Below are 22,366 nucleotides of genomic sequence, written 5' to 3' on the forward strand. Positions count from 1 at the left end.
CCTAGCGGGTTGGTGCAAGAACGCATGCGATTGCCGTGCTTTGTTGAAAACGATTCCCTGGAGGAGGCTCCCGTGGCGCTGCAACCAATTGGTCAGCTCTGTCATTTCCCGTTTCTCATCTGCACAGTGTTCTCATACCCAAGAGTTCTACCAGAGGGGTCATATTGCCATTAGTGATACCGCAAAGATTCCGCACCCACTGGATATCTCCCACAAGCTTCTGGACATGATGTAACATTGAAATTTCTCATGTTATTTGAACCTTCTGAGGTTTAACATTGCTAGCATTTATGTGCCACCCCAAATACTTCCAAGGTGCTGCCTTTTGCACCTTTTCAGGAGTGATTATTACTCCGCGATGGCTTAAGATGTCCTGCAATTGAGTTAAAATCTCATCCTGTGGCAAGTTACTGAGGTAACTGCTTTCTTACAGGCTCTGATGCCCAGGCCACATACACCTGACGCATCGTGGGGGAATTGCGCGTTCATTGCGGTAACACGACCCAATGGTATCTCTTATAGGGTTCTGCCTTGTTAATCGATGGTACCGAAAAGGCGAACCGTTCAGCGCCATCTGGGTGCAATCTTTTAGATTTATAATTAACAAATCCCATTCTTCTGGAAGCATAACTGGAGATGGCAAACCTGGCTGCAGGGCTCCCATACTGTGCATCACCACATTCACAGCTCTGAGATCATGTAACAGTCTCCGCTTCCCACTTTTCTTGGGAATGGTAAATATTGATGTATTCCATGGACTAGTAGAAGGAACAACTTGTCCCGCTCTCAACTGGTCCTCAACTAACCCTTGTATTTTTAGTAGCCTTTCAGAATTTAGCAGCTACTGATCAATCCAAACAGGTTCATCTGTTTTCCAGTTAATTTTCAGAATCGGCTACCCCTCAGTGACCGCTCCTAAAAAGGATGCGTCACTAACATTGCCTTCATTTGGCTCAATAAATCATGGCGTACGAGGCCAAACAATTCAGTTGGGGTAGTCATGACATACGGACACGTCGTAATGTGTTCACCATCGGGGAACACAAATGTAATTGGTAGCTGACTTACTAAGGTGGCTTGTGTGCCCCCTATCCCTGCAATACCAAAGTTTGGATTGATCGATGGCCATGATGGAGGCCAAATGCATTGTGAAATAATCATAACATCAGCACCTGTATTGATTGTCATATGTTTCTTGACAACAACTCCATCGGGCCCTTCCAATTGCACTACCTTTTCTGGTTTACCTCTTGTTGTGTCCATGGCAAAGTATACCTGCGGTTTCCCTGTGGAGCCGAATCCACCATCTCCACGTTGTACTTCACCTGGGTTCGGAACACACGACCTGAATGGAACTAATTGTGCTATTCTGGTACCTTTAGGAATAGAAACAGGAGGGATTAAAACATGAATCATAATTTTCACAGTCCCACAATAATCTGCATCAATAAGCCCTGGGAGCACCAGAATTCCTTCTAGAGCTGTTGAAGATTGCCCCATTAAAAATGCACTAAGTCCAAACCCCAATGGTCCCTTTATGTTGACTGCGGTTTCCACATCCACTCTGGAGCTTCCTGCGGTGGCGGATCTGGTGGTTGCGAGGCTGCCAGAGGGCTGGCAGCTCAAGCCCCTTGCATTCGTGTCGCCGCGCGAGGGGCCTTCGCAGTCGGTGTAAAGTTTCCCTTCTTCCTGTATTCTTGGTGGTATGGTTATCTTTCTTACACTTGTTGCAGCACTTACTGTTAACAGTACCTGTACATTTGCTCCTAATGTGTCCACGTTTGCCACAGTTAGAACACTTGACCAAGGGTGTCTTACTGGCCTTGTGTTTCTTTGTAGCTCCTTGGAGAGCTGTGGCAGCATAGGCTACTTTCTGTGAGTCCACTGATCGATCCGTGTATTCTATCATATCAACGATGTCTGCATTTTTCGGCAAATTACACAATGCTTTGCGTGTCTTTTCAGTAGCATTTTCAAAAGCGAGTATTTTGAACATGTTTTCTTTCATGCCCTCGTTCATGTCAGGGTGGTCATAAATTGTATTCTCCTGTTTCACCTGGGTAAAAGCATGGCTGTACATATTGTCTGGTACGGTAAGAAAAGCTTGATACGCCAAGATCTGTGATAGATGATGAACCTCAGTGACACATTGTAACTGAGCGTTCCCTGATGCGAAGGGTCCAGTACCCATCGGCATCTGCGTGGTTACTCCCCATAGGGGATCTGTTTGTTGTCGTGATGTTGCTTGTTCCCTATCACAGAGCTTCTCCCACTGCCAGAAAAACACTAACATTCGGGCGGGTGTCAAAATCAACTGTGCTAGCTGTTTAATATCTTGAGGTATCAGCAGAAAAAATGAATTGCAGTATTTGGTGAGTTAACGCAGATTTGATTCCGTACTGACTCACAGCATTCCTTAATTTCTCAATGACCTTCCAGTCAAACACCTCCCATTTTTTCTGTCCATTTGATGCAATAACTGGGAATGCTTAGAGCATAGTCCCTTCTATAATGGCATCTGTTATTACACCCCTCCAATGTCTCTGCCTTTCTTCTGCAGCGGCTATTACAGGCGGCTCCGCGTCTGTCACGGGTGCGGTTGGTTTCCCCGTCTCTTTTCCCCATTTCCTTTAACAATTCTAACATTGTCTCTTTTTGTTCTATTATTAGAGTAGCCAAGTCCTTGTTTGCATTATTTGAATCAGGGTGTATGCTAGGTATAATTTGTTCATGTTGAACGGTGGTATCTGAGGGCTGGTTTTTCGTAGGCAGATTTTTACTCACTCCCTGATTCTGTAGGGTTTCCTTTAATCGTACGGTTAGGGAGGCTTGGGAACTGTCGGATGGCTGATTAATATCGGCAGTCCCAGGGAGTGGAGCAGAAGTCAAGGGCACGAGAGTAGGCGAACAAGCTCCAAAAAGTCTCTCTCGCTGCATTATGTTTTTCTCCCCGCTTTTCCCTTTCGCTTGCGGTTGGAGAGAGAGAGCAGCAAAAGCAGACGCAGACGCTTTACGATCTGCTTTCCTTTCTTACAGAGTTGTCTTAATCAATTTCCATAAAGTTACAAGATCTTTAACTTCTTTAGACCCGTCACTAATTTCATCCCATAGGGAGGTTCCGATAGCATTCCAGGTACTAAGCTCAGAAGCTGTACCCACACTAATTGAAAGGTTTCTGTCCTTGCTTCATTAGTTTTTTAGCTGATTTATCATCGTCAGTTACCATATCCCATAATACGTCTCCTAATCTACGCCATTCACTCTCCTTAAATAATAAATCCGGATTCTTAAAGCATCCCTTAACGCGACCCAGCGCGACTAACCCCGAAATTTGCTTAATGCAGTTTACTCCCCGCTTTTCTAAAAAGCACTGTAATAATTTTAGGGCTACCTCTTGATCCATTGCCGGCCGGCTTCTTGATACTCCTGGGTGCTACCTTGATTAAGGCACCTCGGTTAAAAAGTCTTTGCAGCCTTTTTCCAGTAGCCCTCACTGACGGCGAACCCCTTTTGGACGGTCCAGGCACGAGAGTTAACACACCAACCAAGACGATCAGCGTTCGGTTAATCTTTTGCCCCCCGGTCGCTGCTACCGGTGCTTCTCAGTGTCCGTCGCTCCAATTCCCCTTTCTTCGGTCCCCGTTCGGGCGCCATTTGTTGGAGCGGCGGAGGAATGCACATAAGTCGACCCAATATGAGTGATAGAAGTGATTCAACTTTATTTGCACGGATAGCTCATATTTATACAGTTTGTGATAATTATGCCTACTAGTCCTAATATGATTGGTACATTGCTAATGTTTATTCATTACTAAAACACACCCACTTGTGGTTGGCAGCTACGCGTGTTCAGTAACTTTCTCATTAGAACTTCTTCAAAAGTTACTTGTGAAGTTATGCCAAGGTCACACCGTCCCTGTCTTTCTCCTGATAACAGCGAGACCAGCTGTTGTTTTTCTCCCAATATCAGTAAAGCCAGCTATTTTCAGCCAAGGCCTAGTCTTGTTGCTCAAACTGACATTCTTTCACACAGAACTCTGCTCTGTGTGAACTTTTCCACAGGCCCATGTCCTTTTTCAGCAAGCCACTTCCCAACAAAAGGTATTCCTAGAAAAAGTTTCCCGTTTATAAAGCAGGAGTTTGTTGGGGCTGAATTACAGTTCCTTTGTAACTGAATTGGGTCAATATTCCGAAAAAGGGGAATATGTTTATTTTTGAAACAGGTCAATACTGCATGTGTTGTGCTGGCAAGGAGGAGGCTTCTTAAATGTAGAACTTGTTAAATTTAAAAGCACACCTCCACTCTCCATAGTATTGCTTCTATGTTAATTCAGGGTTAAGATATTCATTCACTTCAGTTTCTGTGAATCTGTTAGGGCAGCGTGCTCTAAGGTGATGGGAGGGAGCAGGGGGAAGAAGGGGAGGAGGAAAAGCAAAATATCTAGAACCTACTCTTCCATGACTCCTGCAAACTGTAATGTTATTTTTTTTTTCCCAAGCCTGAAAACTGTACTTGGCGGTGGGATTGTGGCTATCTTGTTAATATTCTTCCTTCCTTTCTTGTTTTGGCCTCTCCAGGAAGCGATTCGAGTAATCCTCGGAAATCTTGATGATTTACATCCATTTTCTACAGACCACTATCTTTCTGTGTACCCTTTCTTTCCTACTTGTAAAAGAAAAGGTCCAATGACTTGTATCTGTTGGGCATTGCTTAATTTGACATTCCTGCCTAGTAGTGCGCAGATCTTTAGCTGGAGTACGACTCCTCTGAGCTTCGCAGTTTTACATTAGCTGAAGATCCTCCTCAGTTGTTGCCTTCACCAGAGAACTGATGTATGTAAAAAGAATGTTTTGCAGTGTTTTCAGATGGCCACCCCTGCGTTCCAAATCTGATTTAGCCAGAGAAAACGAACGTGCATATATAAAGTCCCAGGAAGCCCACGTAATGCGATTGCAAGGAAAGCTAGTGCGTTGTTTCAAAAGGTTAATAAAACGTAAAGCGCTCCTTACAGGCGCAGCAGCGTTGGCCCTCTAGTAGAGAAGACCGCAGTAGTTTTCTTGTAAGGTACATTAGGATTAAGTATTGTAGTTGCTGTAGTGTAAAGGGTTACGGAGAAGTTACTCTCCTGAGGCTGTTGTTGCAGAGAAAAGTAAGTTAGTGGAAGGAGAAGCCTTTTCAGTCCTAAGGTGCGTCAGTTTGTGAATTGGATCAGGCCCTTTGGCATCATCTCCTCCCGTGATTCCGAGTGCCCAGGAGTAATGAACACCCGCGTGTTTCCGCCTCCAAGGCATCCCCTTCCAGTCTCGGCAGACTGCGTTATTGCCACCCCTGGTCCTAGCAGGCAAGAACGAGATCATCCTCTTTCTCTGTCAGAAGCTGGTAGGTATGAGAGCAGCTTATTCCTGTTGCTGCCAGGAAGAGAAAGTAGCCCAGAGCATCGTCAGACAGGAGGCACCCAAACAAAGGAAGCCTCGTTGTTGGTTTGCTTCGCTAAAGCGCAGCCAGTTTTGCCTGCGTGCTTGAGGAGGGTTTGATTCATGAGCTTGTATTTCTGGAACTGGGAAGTCCATCCACCTGCTCAGGCAGCACCGGGCCCTGCGGAGAACTGCAAGCTCAGAGGCCTGGCGTGATGAGTTGTCCTGCAGTCTGTGTGTCGGGCTCCTCGCTGTAGCATACCTCTTAGTTAATCGCCAGCTGTGGGAGTCCTTGAAGCCAAACTCAAACGAACAATTTCATCCCTTAAAGGAACTGACTGTGTCATCTAGGCAAATCTTGGGCTTCATCTCTGGTCCTCAGGATGCAAATGGAGTAAAAGTATTCATGTTATCTGTTTCTTCCTGAGGTCAGAGGCACGTAAGAAGGCTGCTGCCTGGCGTCACCCATTCGTGCATGCATGAGCTCCTAGGTGTGCGAACTGCACCCCCAGGAAGGAACGTCTGTAACTGTGGCGTTTGTCATGTCAATTATCTTTTGTTCTCCCATTTTGAGGAGGACTGTGAAGTGAATGTAATGATGCTAGTCCTGTGAATCCTAGTCCTTTTCAGGTTTAAAAATAATTTTTAAAAGAATTACTTTTTAGTTAGGAAAGCTGATGAGGTTTTCTTCACAGGGTTGGGAGAGCCTGGCATGTTGTTTTTTGCGGGAAGATGTGAGGACTGAAGCCAGATGCAGTTAAGGAAACACAGTGCTATGAATGCAAGCAACTGATGGGAGAGTGTCACCTGGATGAGTGTTTCTTGTAATGTGTTACTAGCGTATGGTGTCTCCTCACATCTCATTTCTCCGCTGTGTAGTTCGATGTGTCACTTGTTCAGCTGCTGCTGCTCATTAAATATAAATCTCCATTGGCAGGAGCAGTTACAGGGTCGTGGATCTTGGACCAAGATCCTCAAAACCCCCTAGCTATGCGAGGTTTCCCTGCCGCACGTGCACTGCCTTTGTGTCCTGACGCTCTGTTTCTCCAGAAATGTCAGTATTTGCGTGGGGAGTTTCAAGGACCTGCCTGTGGACACGACGGCCCCTACACCCCTGATGTATTCTTCTGGTGCTGCATCCTCTTCTTCGCCACCTTTGCCCTGTCAAGCTTCTTGAAGAAGTTTAAAACCAGCCGCTACTTTCTAACCAGAGTAAGTAGAAGGAGGTGGCCAGTGTCCATCTCCGCACTCGTTTCCCAAAATGGCTTTCCTGGAGCACTAAGCAGTATTTGCCCTACCTTGGTCAAGCTGGGAAACGTTGGCCTTGCAGGCCAAGCTCTCCAAGAGCTTGGATGTCCCACACTCATTTCCATGAGTGCAAAATCATCGTAGCGTTTCCCACCTGCCTCGTGACCTGCCCCAGATTGAAGATTTTTGGGGTTTGATTTTTTTTTATTTTTTTTCTTCTCCTCAGGTAGTAGGAAGTCAGGTTTCCCAAAGTTTTGGGGGTTGGGGTTTTCGGTTTGTTTTTTTTCCCCTACCTTCTGCGCATTATGTGCTCGAGTGGAAAGTAGATTCGAATGAGGAGCTTCCTTTTGAGGACTAAAGGATGCCTCAGTGCCTTGTTGCCATTGTAGCTGTGAGTGTAGCTGTAGTGGCAGACATGTGTTTTCTTATTTTTAATATTATTATTATTATTTTTAGATTTTGACTTAAACCAACCCTTGTTGGCCTAGTTAAGCTTTTTTTTATTGTCTGACCCCAGATCTCACAGGGACAAACACAGCAGCAGTATCTAAGCAAGGGATCAGGCTGCATGTGCTCAGAGGGGTGGTGGGATTTGGTTAAGCAGCCTTAATGTTGTGGATGTCTGCAACTCTTGCATCTCACGTTACGGCCCTGTTTGCCATGCCCCTCTCACCTCTGGTTTCTCGCCCCAGGTACGGTCCACAGTGAGTGACTTTGCTGCTTTCCTCACCATCGTCATCATGGTGCTCCTTGACTTTGTGGTTGGGATCCCATTGCCGAAGCTCCAGGTCCCCCATGCGTTCAAGGTAACGGGGTGTTTTGGCACGTGGGGGTGCCACAAGGTGATGCCGGGGCAGGGCAGGGCTGAGTCTGGAGGAGATGCTGGTGGTGTGACCATCTCCTCTTCCACCTCCAAGTGCCTTGCTTCCTCCTGGAAACGAGAAGATGGCCCCAAAACTAGATACCTACAGGGGAAGTATCTAGAGCTGCTTGCAAGGAGGAGACTGGCACTGCTGAAGCCCCCGGGAGAGGGGGACATGAAGCCAGGGCTGGGAGGTGCTCTGACGCAAGGAGGGAGGGGAAAATGAAAGCCAGTGGAGTGCCTGGGCTGGGAGACAATGCTGATGTGTGGGCTTTGTTGCAGCCTACCAGAGACGACCGCGGGTGGTTCATCAACCCCATAGGACCCAACCCTTGGTGGACGGTGTTGGCTGCGCTCGTCCCAGCTCTGCTCTGCACCATCTTGATATTCATGGACCAGCAGATCAGTGCCTTTATTGTGAACAGGAAGGAGCACAAGCTGAAGGTAAGGGCCTGCGAGAGATGACTCCAGCCCCTTCTGGGCTGCAGGTCTGGGGGGAAGCTCTTATTCCCGATGCTTTCTGAAGTCATTGGTTTGGGACAAGGTCAGGCTGCGTGGCAGGATGCTCTCCTGGATTAACGATGATGCAGGGAGCAAGTGACAAGGCAGTTCAGATGAGCAACCTTTTGGAGGAGCAAATTAATCTTGGAGCAATAGAGAAGTGCGTTTTTGTTTTAAAATGGCAGCAGCAGCAGGTGTGGGGAATGAATTGTTTTGATGCGCTGCCAGGGATAACTCAGAGTCACACCTTCCTTGCAAGTGGTACAGTTTTCTTTGTGAGTGGAAAAAATGGTTTGGTGCTTTTGGGTTGTGGCTTGTTGTTTTTTGGAGAAGTATTTAATGCACAAGCTCTGCATATCCATTGTGTCTGAACTCCTGCCAGATTTTCATGCCAGGTGCTTGTGCAAAGCCTGCATACACCCTTGCTTGTTTCCATTTCTTGTTTTGAATTCTGAAGAAGTTGACTTGTGCTCGAGCAGGGTTTGAGTCTGACTTGCGACGTTATCCTTGCTCTTGTGCTATGGGATGCTCTGTTTCTTGTTTTCCTGCCTGCAGAAAGGATGCGGGTACCACCTGGACCTTTTTGTGGTGGCCGTGATGCTCAGGGTGTGCTCTGTGATGGGGCTGCCCTGGTTTGTGGCTGCGACCGTCCTGTCCATCACCCACGTGAATAGCCTCAAAGTAGAGTCTGACTGCTCAGCTCCAGGAGAACAACCCAAGTTGCTGGGGATACGAGAGCAGAGAGTCACTGGCTTGCTGATCTTTGTGCTCATGGGCTGCTCCGTCTTCCTCACTTCTGTGTTAAAGGTGAGAGGAAAATGCAAACCACCCAACAACCGTGAGCTTGTTGGAGGTTACAGAAAAACAGTCCCTTCTCTGCAGGCCTGAGTAGTTAGTTGTGGAGCGGAGGAGGAGGAGGTGGTCCCAACCCTTGGGGCTTGACCAACGGTGGGAACCAGCCTCGGTTAGGTTTTGCAGCCCTTCAGGCCCCCGTTTGGTGTGCTCGAGGCGAGCAAGCAACGCAACTGCTTGAATTTTTGGGTGTCTTTCAGGCCCACCCATGTTTATGGGTTACAGTTGAGCATATTCAGACGAGCACATCTGCTCTGTTTCAAACAGGCAGCCCTTTAGTGGCTGCAATTTGCTCCCCAAATGACGCGGAGCAGCCGTTCCCAGGAGCTAAACACACTGAGGTCATCCCTGTGGGCTTCCTTGCACGTTCCTCCCACAAAGTAATCTCGTCTCTAGGCTAAAAGGAGGCCTGTGGCCTTTGCCTGTTGCCCCAAGAATAGGCAGAAGTGTTTCTTCTACCGCCAGAGAATGCGGCATAGGGTAGCACGGGTGAAATTGCCTATTTTCCTCCAACCTTTCTGGAAAATAGGATTATTCTGAGGAGAGATAACTCCCAAGTTCAGCCTAAAGCAGAGCCTTAGCTCACTCGTGCGCACAAAATGGCAAAAAAATGGTTAATATCTGACCCATCTCTAAGCCTGAATGGAAGCTGGAAAGCTTCAAGCAATTTTAGGCAGTGCCTGTGGAAGAGGGTGGTAATACTGAAAATGCAATACAGAAAAATAAACGATTGCATTCTTTCTTTTTTTTTTCTTCCCCCCCCCCCCCCCCCCCCCCAGTTTATACCAATGCCTGTGCTTTATGGCGTCTTTCTCTACATGGGTGTGTCGTCGCTCAGAGGAATTCAGGTACGGACTCTTTTACAGCGTGCAGCATGTCGGCTCCCTGGTATTTTGTCTCCGTAGCAGCAGGGAAAAAAGCAGTGGCATGGGAAAAACTGTACCAGCAGTGGCTTAGGAACCCGGACCGGGGCTAAGCCCCAGCAAGAGCCTTTGCACAGAGCTGTTGCTCTGCAGCTCCCGGGCTTGCCTCCCAAAACTCCTCATCCAGCAAAACCTCCCACACTTATGCAGAGCTTTGATTCTCGGGGCTCCGCTGTTCCTCTTGCTGATGCTAATGCCCTTGGTGGCATCAGTTCCCATAATCACGGATTGCTATGTAAAATATTTATTGCAGGACTTATCCTTCTGAGATTGTTATCCTGGATGAAATGTCACAAATGACCATATGGAAGGCTCTCACTTTGAAGACAGAAACCCTTTGAATCCAGGGAGGAAAAAGGTAAAGGATTACACGTGAACGTGACCGTGCTCCTCTGCAAGCGACGGCGCACACCTACGCTTTTCCCACGCTTTGGCCGGCAAGGCTGAGCAAACGGCCTGTCCCTGGGAACAGGCAGGGAGGTCTGTGGCACGCAAACCAGCTCCTCTCTGCTGGGGTGGTCCCCCGAACAGGGCTGAATCAGCAGCAGCTGGCAGGTCTTCCACTGATGATGCTCTCCCTCTTTTTCTCTTCCCTTCGCCTTTCCCCACTCCCGCTTTTCACGTTTAGGAATCTTGACTTTGAAGGAGAGGAGTGAGAGCGTGACTCGGGGATGTGCCAACGCAGACAGAGGGAGAAGGCACTTTGTTTCAGTTGGAGGATTCCCATTAAAGCCATGCAGATGTTTTCAGTTATCCTTGGTGTGCTTCAGGCATTCAGTATCTCTAGACCAGCAAGCTGAGGGGAACGTCACAGTCAAGGGGAGTTTGGTGGTGTTCAGTCTGTGTGCGTACGTGCGTGTGGGGGTGTGGGTTTGTAGTGGTAGAGGGACTGCTACAGCTTTATCATTCAGTGCTGCTCTTTTAATACCTAATTCCTCCTCTTTTTTTTTCTCTTTTTTTCAAATGTAAACTGGGAATGTCCAAAATAATTTTCTGTTATATTTGATGCATTCTCCACTTTCTTCTTGATCACGACTGGGTTTTTGGTCTGGTTTGGAGTTCTGGCTTTAATTCACTCTTATGTCTCTTACTGATACAAGAGGGATGCCCTCTGCAGCAGGGCAGCATAGAGAGCGTCCGAGCAGTTGGCCTAAGGTGAAAGAAAAGCATTTGCTCCCTGCGCTCCAGTTTTACCTTTCTTGGTTGGTTTGGCAAGTATCACAATAATGTGTGATGAACTGACCGTAAACCCCATTCACCGTCTCCCTGTGCCACTGGGGGGGGGGGGGGGGGGGGGGGGTAGGGAATCTGGGAGTGAAGTTGTGCCTGGGAAGAAGGGAGGGGTGGAGGGAAGGTGCTCTGAGATTTGGTTGTATTTCTCATTACCCTGCTCTGGTTGATTTGTAATAAATTGAGTTAATTTTCCTCAAGCGGAGTCTCTTTTGCCAGTGACGGTAATTGGTGAGTGATCTCTCCTGTCCTTATCTCGACCCACAAGCTCTTTGTTATATTTTCTCTCCCCTGTCCAGCTGAGGAGGGGGAGTGATAGAACGGCTTTGGTGGGCACCTGGCATCCAGCCAGGGTCAACCCACCACAGGGGGAAATGATGTACTTAAGAAATTATGTACTTAAGCCACACGAAAAAGGCCACAAAGCTCTTGTGAAACAAGATCCCCTTTGTATGATCAACGCATGCCTTGCTAACAACTGTGCCCCTGAAGAAGAACTAAAAAACTGAGAAGAAGGGAACATCCTACTCCAGGAGGCGCCAAAAAGTTGAATAATTGCTAATAGGCATGAAGTCAGAAACATCTTCGCAAACTGGAGGAAAGGTAAAGAAAGGTGGCAGGGGGAGATCATGACCACCAACTCAATTCCACACCAAAAAGACTTACCCCCCCACTCTCCTTGAGCATGCGCTGTAGAAGAAAAGAACATTGGACCTTTAATTCCAAGCAGGGGAACTTCAACCTGATAGAAACTGTGCGAGATAAGCGACTCCCAGCAATAGTTTTGGGAAGAAGTTTGGAAATCGAATGTGTATAACTGAACTGTATAAATTGCTTGCCCCTTTAGGCATGAGGGGTGCTAGCGTTGCGGATTACCACCTAGCCCCCATCTTTTCGTAAACATGAACTGGAATAAAATACCTCTGCTCTGTGTTTATATTGGCATTTTGCACGCCGGGTAAACGACCCCACTTTTGGGACAACAGTGGGGCAGGCAAAGCACCGCATCCCGCAGGCCGAGGGGCTCAGGCACCCACGCCGCTGCCGGAGGACTGCCGGCAAGAGGTTTGGCATCTGGCGAGGGGCTGCTGGGCCAGGGTGCCCAGGCACCCACCCCACTCCCCCAGCCGCAGCCACGAGTGCTCTCAGTGCTGGGGCAGAGGCCGTAGCAGCTGCCTGTGCCCAAGCCTGTCCCGAGCGGAGGGAAGACTTTGCTGGCGAGGAGCAATCCAGTGAAGGCATTGCTGAAATTGCTGGGCTTGAAGTTGCTGCCGGGCCAGGAGGGGGCCGAGGGGTCCTTGTGCAGCACGTCCTGCTCCAGGGGCAGCAGCTCTCAGGCCAGCAGCAGTCTGCTGGGGGGGACGCTCAGCAGGGACTCGGGGATGGGGACCCATGATACCGAAAAGCTGGTCGAAGAAACTCTCTAAGAGTTTTAGAAAGTAGGCATTCTTTATTGCAGCGCTGGATGCACGGGGGATAGTTCCACCTAGCATGCGTGCCACAGCTTCAGCACAAACAGGTTCTATGGCGTAACTAATTACATATTAATCAGATTACTATACATAGACATAAAAATTACTGTAACTGAGTATCATAGGACTGCCTACATCTGATCGCACGCAACGGTTCTTCATTTGAGTCGAAGGGCTGCTTTTGCGCCCACCGATCCATTTCAAATTCTGTTGGCTGACCTTCAAGTCTTGTTTGTCATCCTTGTTCTTTGATCTTGGAGATTAACATGGTTCTAGTCATATATGGTCAGTTTCAATATTAATCTTATCTAATGTACAGGAACATCCAGTCATAAGAGCAAAGAACTGTAAAACTTAGGAGTGGGTTACTAACTCTACTAGTTAATTACTTGGCTACACTTCTGTCTATTTTTTCAATCATAGTGTTAGTATAAGATTTCTAATAATTATTTACCAAATCTCCCTTTTACAGTCACCTAGCAGCAAACCAGTTTCCACGGCTGGTACAAAATATTAAAACCAACAAATATTTAGACATACCATACATTCTGTATGGACATATGCTATCAGCCACTGCCTCACTTTGGTGCCCTCCTCATTCACCTCCAGCAGCTCCGAGAACTGCAGGGTGTAAAGCGTCAGCCACCAGTCATGCGTCAGGTATTTCACCTGAGGGACAGAGGGGGCCACTGCGTCACTGTGAGTCTCCCCAGGCAGGGGCCACCCTAAACCCATCATCCAGGCAGGCTGCAACCCCATCAACCTGAGGTCATGGCAAGGCAATATCCCCCATTCAGGATTTGTGGGAGAAGGTCGCCTGTGCTCCCGGACCACGGCAAGAAGACACAGCTTCCCTGGACATCACACCACCAGTGCTTCCCTGCAGTTTTTTAGTTAAGGCATGATCTCTCCCAGAGCAGCCTAGGGGAACCACGGGCAGAAGAGGCGAACCCAGCCCTGGGCTTGGGGTTTGAGGACTGCTCACCGCTTCCCCAGCCACCCTCCCTGGGTGGAGAACTGCTGCAGCACATTGAAGGCAGAGAGCAGGACCCAGCTCTGCACCACCAACGCTTTGCCGGGACACAGGCAGCCTGAGCAGAGCCTGGACCTCCCCGTACACCTCACCGCAGACAGCCAGAGCACACCCAGACACCCAGGCATCCTCCACGTGGAGGCCACTTCCCACCCCGGCTGGCCAACGCAACGGGCTGCCTACCTTCTTCAAGGACGTCAGCGGTTTGATGCTGACGAAGCCCATCTTGTTCTTCTGGACATGTTTCAGGAGGAAAGCATCCTTGGCCAGGTTCTCGTCAGAGAGGTGGAATTCCACCTGGGACACAACCCTCCTAGCCAGCTGCCGGTCAGGGACAGAGTAGCTGCAGTCCAAGAGATCAGCCCCCAGAACATCGCTCGCATCGCAGAAGCTCCCGGCAAAGCAGCAGGGACACGGGTGTGACTTGGTGGCCTTTGGGATGTGCAGCACTGCCCGGTCCCAGCCACAGCGGTGCAGATGGCAGAGTCTTGAGGAGCGGGGTGGCTCAGCTGCGCTCTGAAATGAAATGGAGTTTTATGGTTTTAGAAGCGCGCTTGCCTTCACGCCCCCAAGCATCGGTCCCTGCCACAAGTTACGCAGCACATGGCCTTGCACAATCTTGCAGCCAGAGGTGCCTCACGAACAGAGCGCAATCTCTTTGATTACCAGGATACAGGCCCGGAGAGATCTTTGGCCTCCGGTTCACGGCAGTTGTCCCAACTCCCCCAGGCCACACACTGTTCACACAGCGGGAGCGAGAGGCCTGTGTCCTTGGTACCCTTGGGGTGTCCTTGCTAGCGCCGAATCCTCCAAGCACGAGGAGGGGATGTACTAACCCCATCCCTGGGATCCCGTAGAGCGCAAACAGCCCCAGCACCCTGACACCGGACGTTGGGCAGAATCCAGTCCTTTTCTGGGAGCACGCGGTGCGTCTCCTCCGGGGTGTCATGCACCCAGGGAAAGGGCTGCCCCCTCCCAGGGGGATCCAGAGCTGCTGCTTTTCCCAGCAGGAGACTGAAAGACCTGACAGCACTACTGGAGCGAGGGCTGGGGGAAAGCGTGCCACCGAGCGACACCCCGTGACCTTCCTTCGCGCCCTTGAGGTCCTTTTTCCTATTTCTGCCTCGCTCTGGTCAACGCAGCGAACAGAAGCACGGGCAACGGTCACAAACGCATTTGCCATCTGGCGCAAGGAGGCTGCGGCTGCAGCTTGGTCCCCGCTTCGCTCAGCTGAATCAACTTGTTGTTCTTCCCCCACCGGAAAAATACTGTTGAAAGCCAAGAGCATTTGTACCCGCAGACCCCGAGAGCCGCCTGTAGGCCCCGGGGCCACCCCAGCCTCCCTTAACTCTTTCCCTCCCCAGGAGGAGCTGGGGAGGCTCTTGGGGGTGGGGCGGAACACAGGGAGCCCCCGCATTCCTTCCGGGGAGACGCCAAAGAGTCCTTGGCAGCCAACAGCCAGAAGGGACCATGGCGCGGCCACCAATGCAGCTCCCACTGCCTGGGCCCTGGGGCCCCCCGGCGCCCCAGCTTTTCCAGCCATTCATGCTCCCCAAAACCTTCTACCCTTGAGGTAGGGACCAACCCCAACCCCTGCAGCCCAGGGACGCTCTTGGGGGGCAAGAGCAGAGGACACCGCCGGCCATCGCTCCTGTCTCATTCTCTTAGGCTCAGCCAACCCGTGCCGCCTGCCCACGCGGGAGCAGCCCTTCCCTGCAGCCCAGGCCCCCCAGGCACCACCAGCAGGTATGGCACCCCAGTCTGCTCTGGCACCTTCGCCATCCCCATCACACCCGTTCCCCCGGCACTTTTCGCATGGGGGTTCAGCAAGCCCCGGTGAGCATCCTTGCCCTCGCCCGGGCGGCGCGTGCCCAGTAAAGCCCATCTGCAGAGAATTCCCCAAATATTTGGGGCCACTTCTCCCCTTTCACCTCCTAGATGCGAGTCTCCTCCCCGATTTGCAACCCCGTCCCACCAGCACAGCAGCTCACCCTGTGGGGATCGCCCCGGCCACAAGCTCCCCACGCCCCTGGCCCAGAGCTGGGGGATGTCGGCCATCGGGGCCGGCTTGGCGGGTGCCCCCAGAGAGTCCCCCCGGCCCAGCACGGCTCCCCCTCACCCACACAGGTCTGCAGAGGGCTCCATGTGGCTGCCTCTTCGACCCCCGGGTCTTCTGCATCCAGTGGACAACCACCGACCTGCCTCCACCGGCCACCGCCACGCTCGGCCAAGGCGCCACTTCTCTGCCGGGTGCTGCCCTGTGGGGTCCCACGGGCTGCGGGGCCCCCCTGGCCTGGGCAGCCACAGGGACCCCCCAGGGCCAACCATGATACCTCACACCCTACAAAAATCAGAGGAGTGGGGTGACCCCAGACCCTCTGGAGCTGCCAGTGTCCATCCCTGGCTACCAGCACAGCGAGGGGCAGCTGGCACAGATCAACATCCCCAGCACGGCCACCCCTGTGGGGGCACCCCCAGGCGGCGATGTCCATACCAGCCCCTGCGCTACCACCAACAACAAAGCCCTTGGGGACACTGCAGGCGACCTTGCAGTGTCCGAGGAGATGGTCCTGGAAGAGGCCCTAAGGCTCTTCGGTTGCTCCCTGGATGGAGTGGGGGTCAGCCAGGATGCTCCCAGCAGGAGCTCCGTGCCCGAGGACGCTGGTGGCACCAGCGCAGACACCCCCGACCGCGACTTCAGCTCGCTCTCGCTGCCTGAGGAGATGCTCACCCCCGACTACTGCATCCCTGAGCTCAGCGACACCATGCTGAGCCTCAAAATACTCAACGGCGGCGGGATGGAGCCCCAGGAGCCGTGGCAGGATGCGGGGATGGACCTGCCACCGTCCCCACCTGCCACGGCCGGCAAGCGGAGGAAGAGGCAGGCGCAGAGCTCCTTGCCAATGGCACCCAGCAAGCGCAGGGCTCTGGCAGCCAACGTGAGGGTGTGTGGGGGGGGGGGGATTAGACAGGGGTGAGAGGGATGGAGATGGGGGGAATGGGGGGTGGGAGTGGAGGGGGGGGTATTTGTCGAAGGGGGGGCCGGGGAGGGTGGTAGGGAGGGTTTAGACCAGCTTGGATGGGACCTTTTCTTTTGTGTTTCCCATTAAAAGCTCTTTCTCCAGAACCGCTCCGTGCCTGTGTGGGACGGGGAGGGAGTGCGGGGGGCACCGGGAAACAGCCCCCAAGACGTGCAAAAGCCCCGCCGAGCCCCAGATCCAAGCCAGCAAGCCCCGAGGGGAACCCAGCCACCCCCAGGCCTGAGTCACCACCAGCGGAGCAGGCGATGGTGGGGGGGGGACAGGAACGGGAACAACTCCCCGTTCCCCTTCCCCAGGGGAAGCAGCCCTTTGGTGGGGAAGCCAGGACAGACAGGTCCCTGCAGGACTCACGGACACGGCCCCATGCAGAAAGCAGCACAGAGCCCCTGCGACAACGACAGACCTTGGGGGCTGGGGGGGACACGGGCACACACGACAACAAGGGCTGCAAGGCCTTCGTCTTGAACACCACCAGCGTCCCCTCCAGCGGGGACAGGGCTCGGTGCACAGCCCTTCAAAGCCTCAAGACCATCACGGCCTTCCTCGGGTCGCACTGACCTCAGCCCCCAAGAGCCCAGCTTTGCCTCACTGACACAGCAAAATAACCCCAAATCACCCTAAGAATGGCGAGGGAGGGAGCTGCAGGCCAGGCAGGGACCCTCCTCCAGTTCTCTGGCTGCGCCTTGGGCAGCTGCAAGACCAGGAAGGGGGGAGAAAAAGTCAGAAGGAAAAAAAAAATAAAAATCACTGCACCGGCCAGAAAGTGCCTGAAAACTTCATCCCTCTTCATTGCCCATTTGCCATGCGAGCTCCACAACCTGGGAGCAACGCAGCCAATAGAACCTTCGAGAAGCAGACTCACAGCCTGCTGCAGCTGGCCCTGCTCGAGCAGCCGAGGTGGGCTGGATGATCTCTAGAGGTCTCTTTCAGCATCCATTCTGTGCTGCTGTGACTCTGTCTCTATCATGGTTTAAGCTATAAAAATGAGAGCTATAAAAATGGAACGCTGTGTTAAGAGCACAAGGCTCTGCTAGCAACGACCTTGCTGTGGCTCCTTGCTGTGCTGAGCCCAACCGAGTTTTAATTTAAGAGTAGATTTTTAGTGTGAGCAAAAGTGTGATTATTTTATTTTGTAATTTATGTAAATAAAGTGGGTTTGGTTTGTTTTTTTTTTAAAAAAGGATAAGTCCTGCAATAAATATTTTACATAGCAATCCGTGATTATGGGAACTGATGCCAAGGGCATTAGCATCAGCAAGAGGAACAGCGGAGCCCCAAGAATCAAAGCTCCGCATAAGTGTGGGAGGTTTTGCTGGATGAGGAGTTTTGGGAGGCAAGCCAGGGAGCTGCAGAGCAACAGCTCTGTGCAAAGGCTCTTGCTGGGGCTTAGCCCCGGTCCGGGTTCCTAAGCCACTGCTGGTACAGATCACGCCTGCAACTCCTCATGTGTTAAGTATGAGGATCTCCAGCTACCGTAAAGGCACTGATGAGGGAAGGTTTGGGGGTCAAACGCGAGTGCTGCAGCCACTCTGCTTGGGGTCAGAGCCCTGCAATCACCTCCTGCAGCCCTGCCCCTGCCCAGCTCCCTCCACACAGCCCCTGGCATGGGTCCCTGCAGCCCTAGAGACTGGACTACGGCTCCGCAGCAGCCTGGGGCCACCAAAGCTGAAACGCTGAAGCCCCGACAGGCTTCCAGCCAGAGAGGGTGGCTGCCCTCCTCTTCCCCTGGGGTGCTGAACCTGCTGGCAGCATCAGTCCCCAGCTGGTGCGTCTTGCGTACATCTTTCTCAATTAAATGTACAGTGGATGTCTTCTCGTTCAGCTAGTCTGGAGCTTAAAAAGCAGCTTAAAAATACGGGACAGGGTAATTTTTGGTGGACATGGCCAGAGCCTGCATGTTCTTGAGAGAAACTTTGGAAGAAGACCTAAGCCTTAAGGCACTGCCCTGAGGGGGTCTCCTTCCATGATGCAAATGCTGCTCTGGAGCATGGCGAGCTCTGTCCCAGCAGTGCCCAGTGCCTTTCCCTGCCTGCTGTCACAGGATGGCCACACGGGAGAACTGTGGCCAAGCTGCTGGAGCACTCCGGCCTTACAACACCAGAAGGGCTCAGGAGGAGAGTGTGGCGGTGGAAAGAGCAGCTCTGGACACAGCAGGCGCTGGGGCTCCCTGGCAGTGCTGCTGTTCCGGGACTCTGCACACAAGCACTGCCCCTGCAGTTCCAGAAGTGGACTCGGAGAAAGGATTGTGGACAAACAGGTCGCTGCAGGATCCTTTGGGGCGGCTCCTCCTTCACACAGGCTCTGGGTCACGCTAGATCGGTAGATACTGAATTAGAAATGGGATGGATAATGACATTTCTTTGTGGACAACATGATTCCAAGGAAGAAAACCTGGAAACACAAAACAAACCGACTACCAACCACAGGTAGTCATACTCGGGCCACGCTCGGAGCTGGGCACCCCAGGGGTAGATGGTGGCTGAAGAAACCCTCAGGCACAGGGAAGGGGAGGCAGTCCATGCTGACCAGCATGCTAGGAGGCAGCAGGCAGTGCTCAACAGCCCACCCCTCGCCTCCTTCTCGGAAAACACCCCACTGGACTCTGCTTAGTCCAACCTGGCCCCGCAGCACTCGACGAAAGGCAGAGCAACAGCCGAGCTGGCCAGGAAGCAGGGGGCTGCGGCTGGACCCCCCAACCCCTCTATTACTTGCTCTCTCTAGTTTCTGCAGTTGCAGAAGCAGTAGCAAGAAGTTACACCAACCCACTGCAGTAGCAGAAGCGGAGGCGACTTCACATGAACCACTTCTTTGCTTAGACCTAACAAGTAAAACCACAGGAGACGTTAATTCCTGCAATGGAACGTCTTGCTCAAAGTTACTAACCGTACACAGTCTCAACGCAGAGCTGCTCCTCTTTAAGGAGACTGATCATGCATCCCTCACCCCCTCCAGCTGGACCTCCAAGCCACACACACAGCAACCAGCTAAGAAAGCAGACAGAAAACAGCAAAGTTTGCAGGAAGTCTGGCATCAAGGAGCCTCCCTCACCTTCAAGTCCAAGGTATTTTCTGGCTCTGGTCATCTTGTGTTCAGCACAATCACAATTAAATACATTCAGTATTGGGTTTAGGGTCTTAGGGGGATGTATTGTGGCAGAAGCAAGAGAAAACAATGCATTTGTTACTGGGGTTTGTTTTAGTTTAGGCATTTACTTACCTGGGGTTTGTCGATAACCCTGAGGATCTTGCAAAGCTAGCACCGATTGCTTTGCTTTTCAGTAAAAACAAAAATGAGAAAGAAGGCCACATACAGCTTTTCTCTCCTTCAGGTATTCCAGAAAGAACTTGCCCTACTACCAGCTCCATCTGGCAAATGAATAAAAACCTCTGTCCCCAGATGATCAGTGATAAGACACTATGCCAGGAAGCGATGTGATGATGCAATTGCTAACAGCTAAGAAGCGCTGCTTCTAGCACTGACTCTTGGTGACCTGCGCTGGACCAGATTCAGACAGGACTGCTAGAGCCAACAGCAGCTGCAAAGTTATAACCGCAGATGTTTCCCAGAGCATAGAAAAGCCTGCTGGAGGGATTCACCCTAAAGGACAGGAACCACGCTTGGCAATACTGTCTCTAGCTTGGGCTGCTTCCTTCTGAGTATTGTAGGGAGAGGAGTCTTTATGCATGAGGAACTTGCCTTTCAATCACTTTGACAGAAGACTTGCTCCATAAACAAAGGAAAACACTTCAGTTGAACTGGTGCAGTTTGAACTTTATTTAAAACAGCTGTAATCTAATCTGCATAGTGCTGGGGCAGCATCCAACCTCTGCAATAGCCAGGGAAACTCCAGAACAGCAACATCTCTCTGCACGCGGCCAAGCGCTGAGTCAGGGTACATTAAAATAAAGCGTGTAATCTGACCCATGCTGGATCAAGTCCAGGAAACTAGTAACCTGACTTCTTCCTAAACTTCTTCTTAACACCCTAAGAGTGAGGGGGGGGGGGGGGGGAAACAACAACAACAACAACAAAGCACAATTAGAAGATAATTCTGCAAAGCAAGAGTTAAAAAAAATAAATCCATGTACAGGCATATACTTTGATATCAATTAGCTAGGTTAGTTTGAGACCAGCTGCAGAAATGCATGTGCTGACTAGAGGTTAAGGGCACAACAGCCTTTAACAGGTCAAGTGGAAGAATTTGTTTAAAAGCATGGTAATATTACAGGCTTGTAGACCATTACAAAACACTTTTCATAGTTGCTTTGCCGTTTATCTCATCACCTACTTCAGCTTTAATTCCTTCAAATTAACGATGGAGTTTTATTTACACAAGTGCTGAAGTTGTATACCTACTGTAACTAGTACACAGACTTGACAGTATTGAAAGACCATGGTTTTAACCCAGGTCACAAAACCAAGGTAACCATTTTATAAACTCAGGGTGTAGCTCTGCTAAAAGCCACTGAAGTAACATAGGTTCTCTTTCTTAATTTTAACCTGTGAGTAAACCTAAGCCTTGCACTCTTAAGTTTTGGGGTTTTTTTCGAGGGGAGAAGGAGGAGTAAGACCTCTCAAACCCACTAAGGCACATTTTCTAAGAGATGAATTGCACTTGAAGCAAGCTGGAAACCAGAGGTAATAAGGAAAAAAGGTAAGTATACGGTCATGGTCATGCTTTCTCCACAAGTTTGGAATACCAGCAGTAGGGGGAATGCTGGAGAATGAAGACCGTGCAAGGTAGCTACATGCCCCTTCGGTCTTGTCACTAGGGTTTGAGGTGGATGCTTAAAATGATCAGAGCTCAGAATTGCGGTTTAAGCCAAGCAACTAATTTTAAAAGAAGTCAGGGGTATCTGTTGTCCGCACAGCAAAATGGGACTTCAGCTGTCAGCGCAGTTTGCAAGCTGCACTATTCAGAGGGTGTTAATTCAAAACCTGGAAATACTAGAAGCAGGAAAGCAGTGTTCCTAGTCTCCTCAAATTTACTCTACCATGACATCATCATTTTGTAGAACATACTTTTTCTGGCACTGCCCTGCCCGCCTTACATTTGGTTTACTTGTTTGAGGTTTTTAAGCAGATCCCACGTGCATTAAAAAAAATTAATAATAATTTAAAAAAAATCTTTTTGGAAGACAGTATTTTACAGTACATACGAAAATTCTCTGGAAAAACATACAACTTCATTTACAAAAACACCAAGTTATAAAGAAGTTACAATAGAGAGAGAGCACAACATTTGTTTCACGGGATCAGAATTTCTCCCCACCCCTCAAAAAACCCTCATGCACTTAACTGGGTAAGCAGTGTTACCAGTTTACAGAACCGGAACTTCAGACTACTACAAGTTTTCATGTAACCACGTAGAACAGCTTTCAGGGTTTATCTGAAAACACTCTCTGCATGCCAATTCCTTTCAAGACTCTCCCTTGCAGGTGGGTAGCAGTGCCACAACAGCCTTGGCTATTGCAATGTTTAAGTACATCTTCAAGCTGTGTGTTCCGAGTTTAGCTTTCCTACCCAGCGACAACAAAAAAAGCCCTCAAGTCTCATGCTGGAGCAGTCTCAAGACAAAAATCAGATACAACGGCATGGGACACGTCTATCATCTCCATACCTTGGTAGCATCCTCTGCTGCGTTGTCTTCAATACCACAATTATTTATGGGCCTCCATGGGAGGCAATACTTGTGTAGCGCGTGGCCGTGTTAGGCAGGGGACTAGCTAGCTGAGGAAGCTGAGCACCATTGTGATAGATGCCCAGGAGTGTATGTGCCAACCGGGAAA

At 50.5% G+C, this 22,366-nt stretch overlaps 2 protein-coding genes across 44 annotated transcripts in view; one reads left to right on the plus strand and one right to left on the minus strand.

Moving 5' to 3' along the window:
* The window catches only part of LOC126037256 (uncharacterized protein DKFZp434B061-like), a 306,771-nt gene that overhangs the window by 98,301 nt on the left and 186,104 nt on the right, over positions 1–22,366 (minus strand). The window lies entirely within an intron of this gene.
* The window catches only part of LOC126037255 (electroneutral sodium bicarbonate exchanger 1-like), a 126,871-nt gene that overhangs the window by 9,313 nt on the left and 95,192 nt on the right, over positions 1–22,366 (plus strand). For 10 of the 17 annotated variants that reach the window (XR_007505559.1, XM_049797543.1, XM_049797540.1 and 7 more), the window contains 4 exons: positions 6,466–6,627; positions 7,356–7,469; positions 7,808–7,969; positions 8,582–8,833. The exons of 5 other annotated variants lie outside the window; for them this stretch is intronic. Coding sequence is in view for 9 of the 12 variants with exons in the window: in XM_049797543.1 (XP_049653500.1) it covers positions 6,466–6,627; positions 7,356–7,469; positions 7,808–7,969; positions 8,582–8,833 (690 nt within the window). In the remaining 3 variants the exon portion in view is untranslated. Of the gene's footprint in view, positions 1–6,465; positions 6,628–7,355; positions 7,470–7,807; positions 7,970–8,581; positions 8,834–9,657; positions 9,727–10,054; positions 10,160–10,429; positions 11,046–22,366 lie in introns of those variants that run through there. 2 more of the 17 variants (XR_007505561.1, XR_007505560.1) reach the window with 2 other exon arrangements.

This window comes from Accipiter gentilis, unplaced genomic scaffold, assembly GCF_929443795.1.
Source record: "Accipiter gentilis unplaced genomic scaffold, bAccGen1.1, whole genome shotgun sequence".
In the NCBI taxonomy this organism is placed as follows: domain Eukaryota; kingdom Metazoa; phylum Chordata; class Aves; order Accipitriformes; family Accipitridae; genus Astur; species Astur gentilis.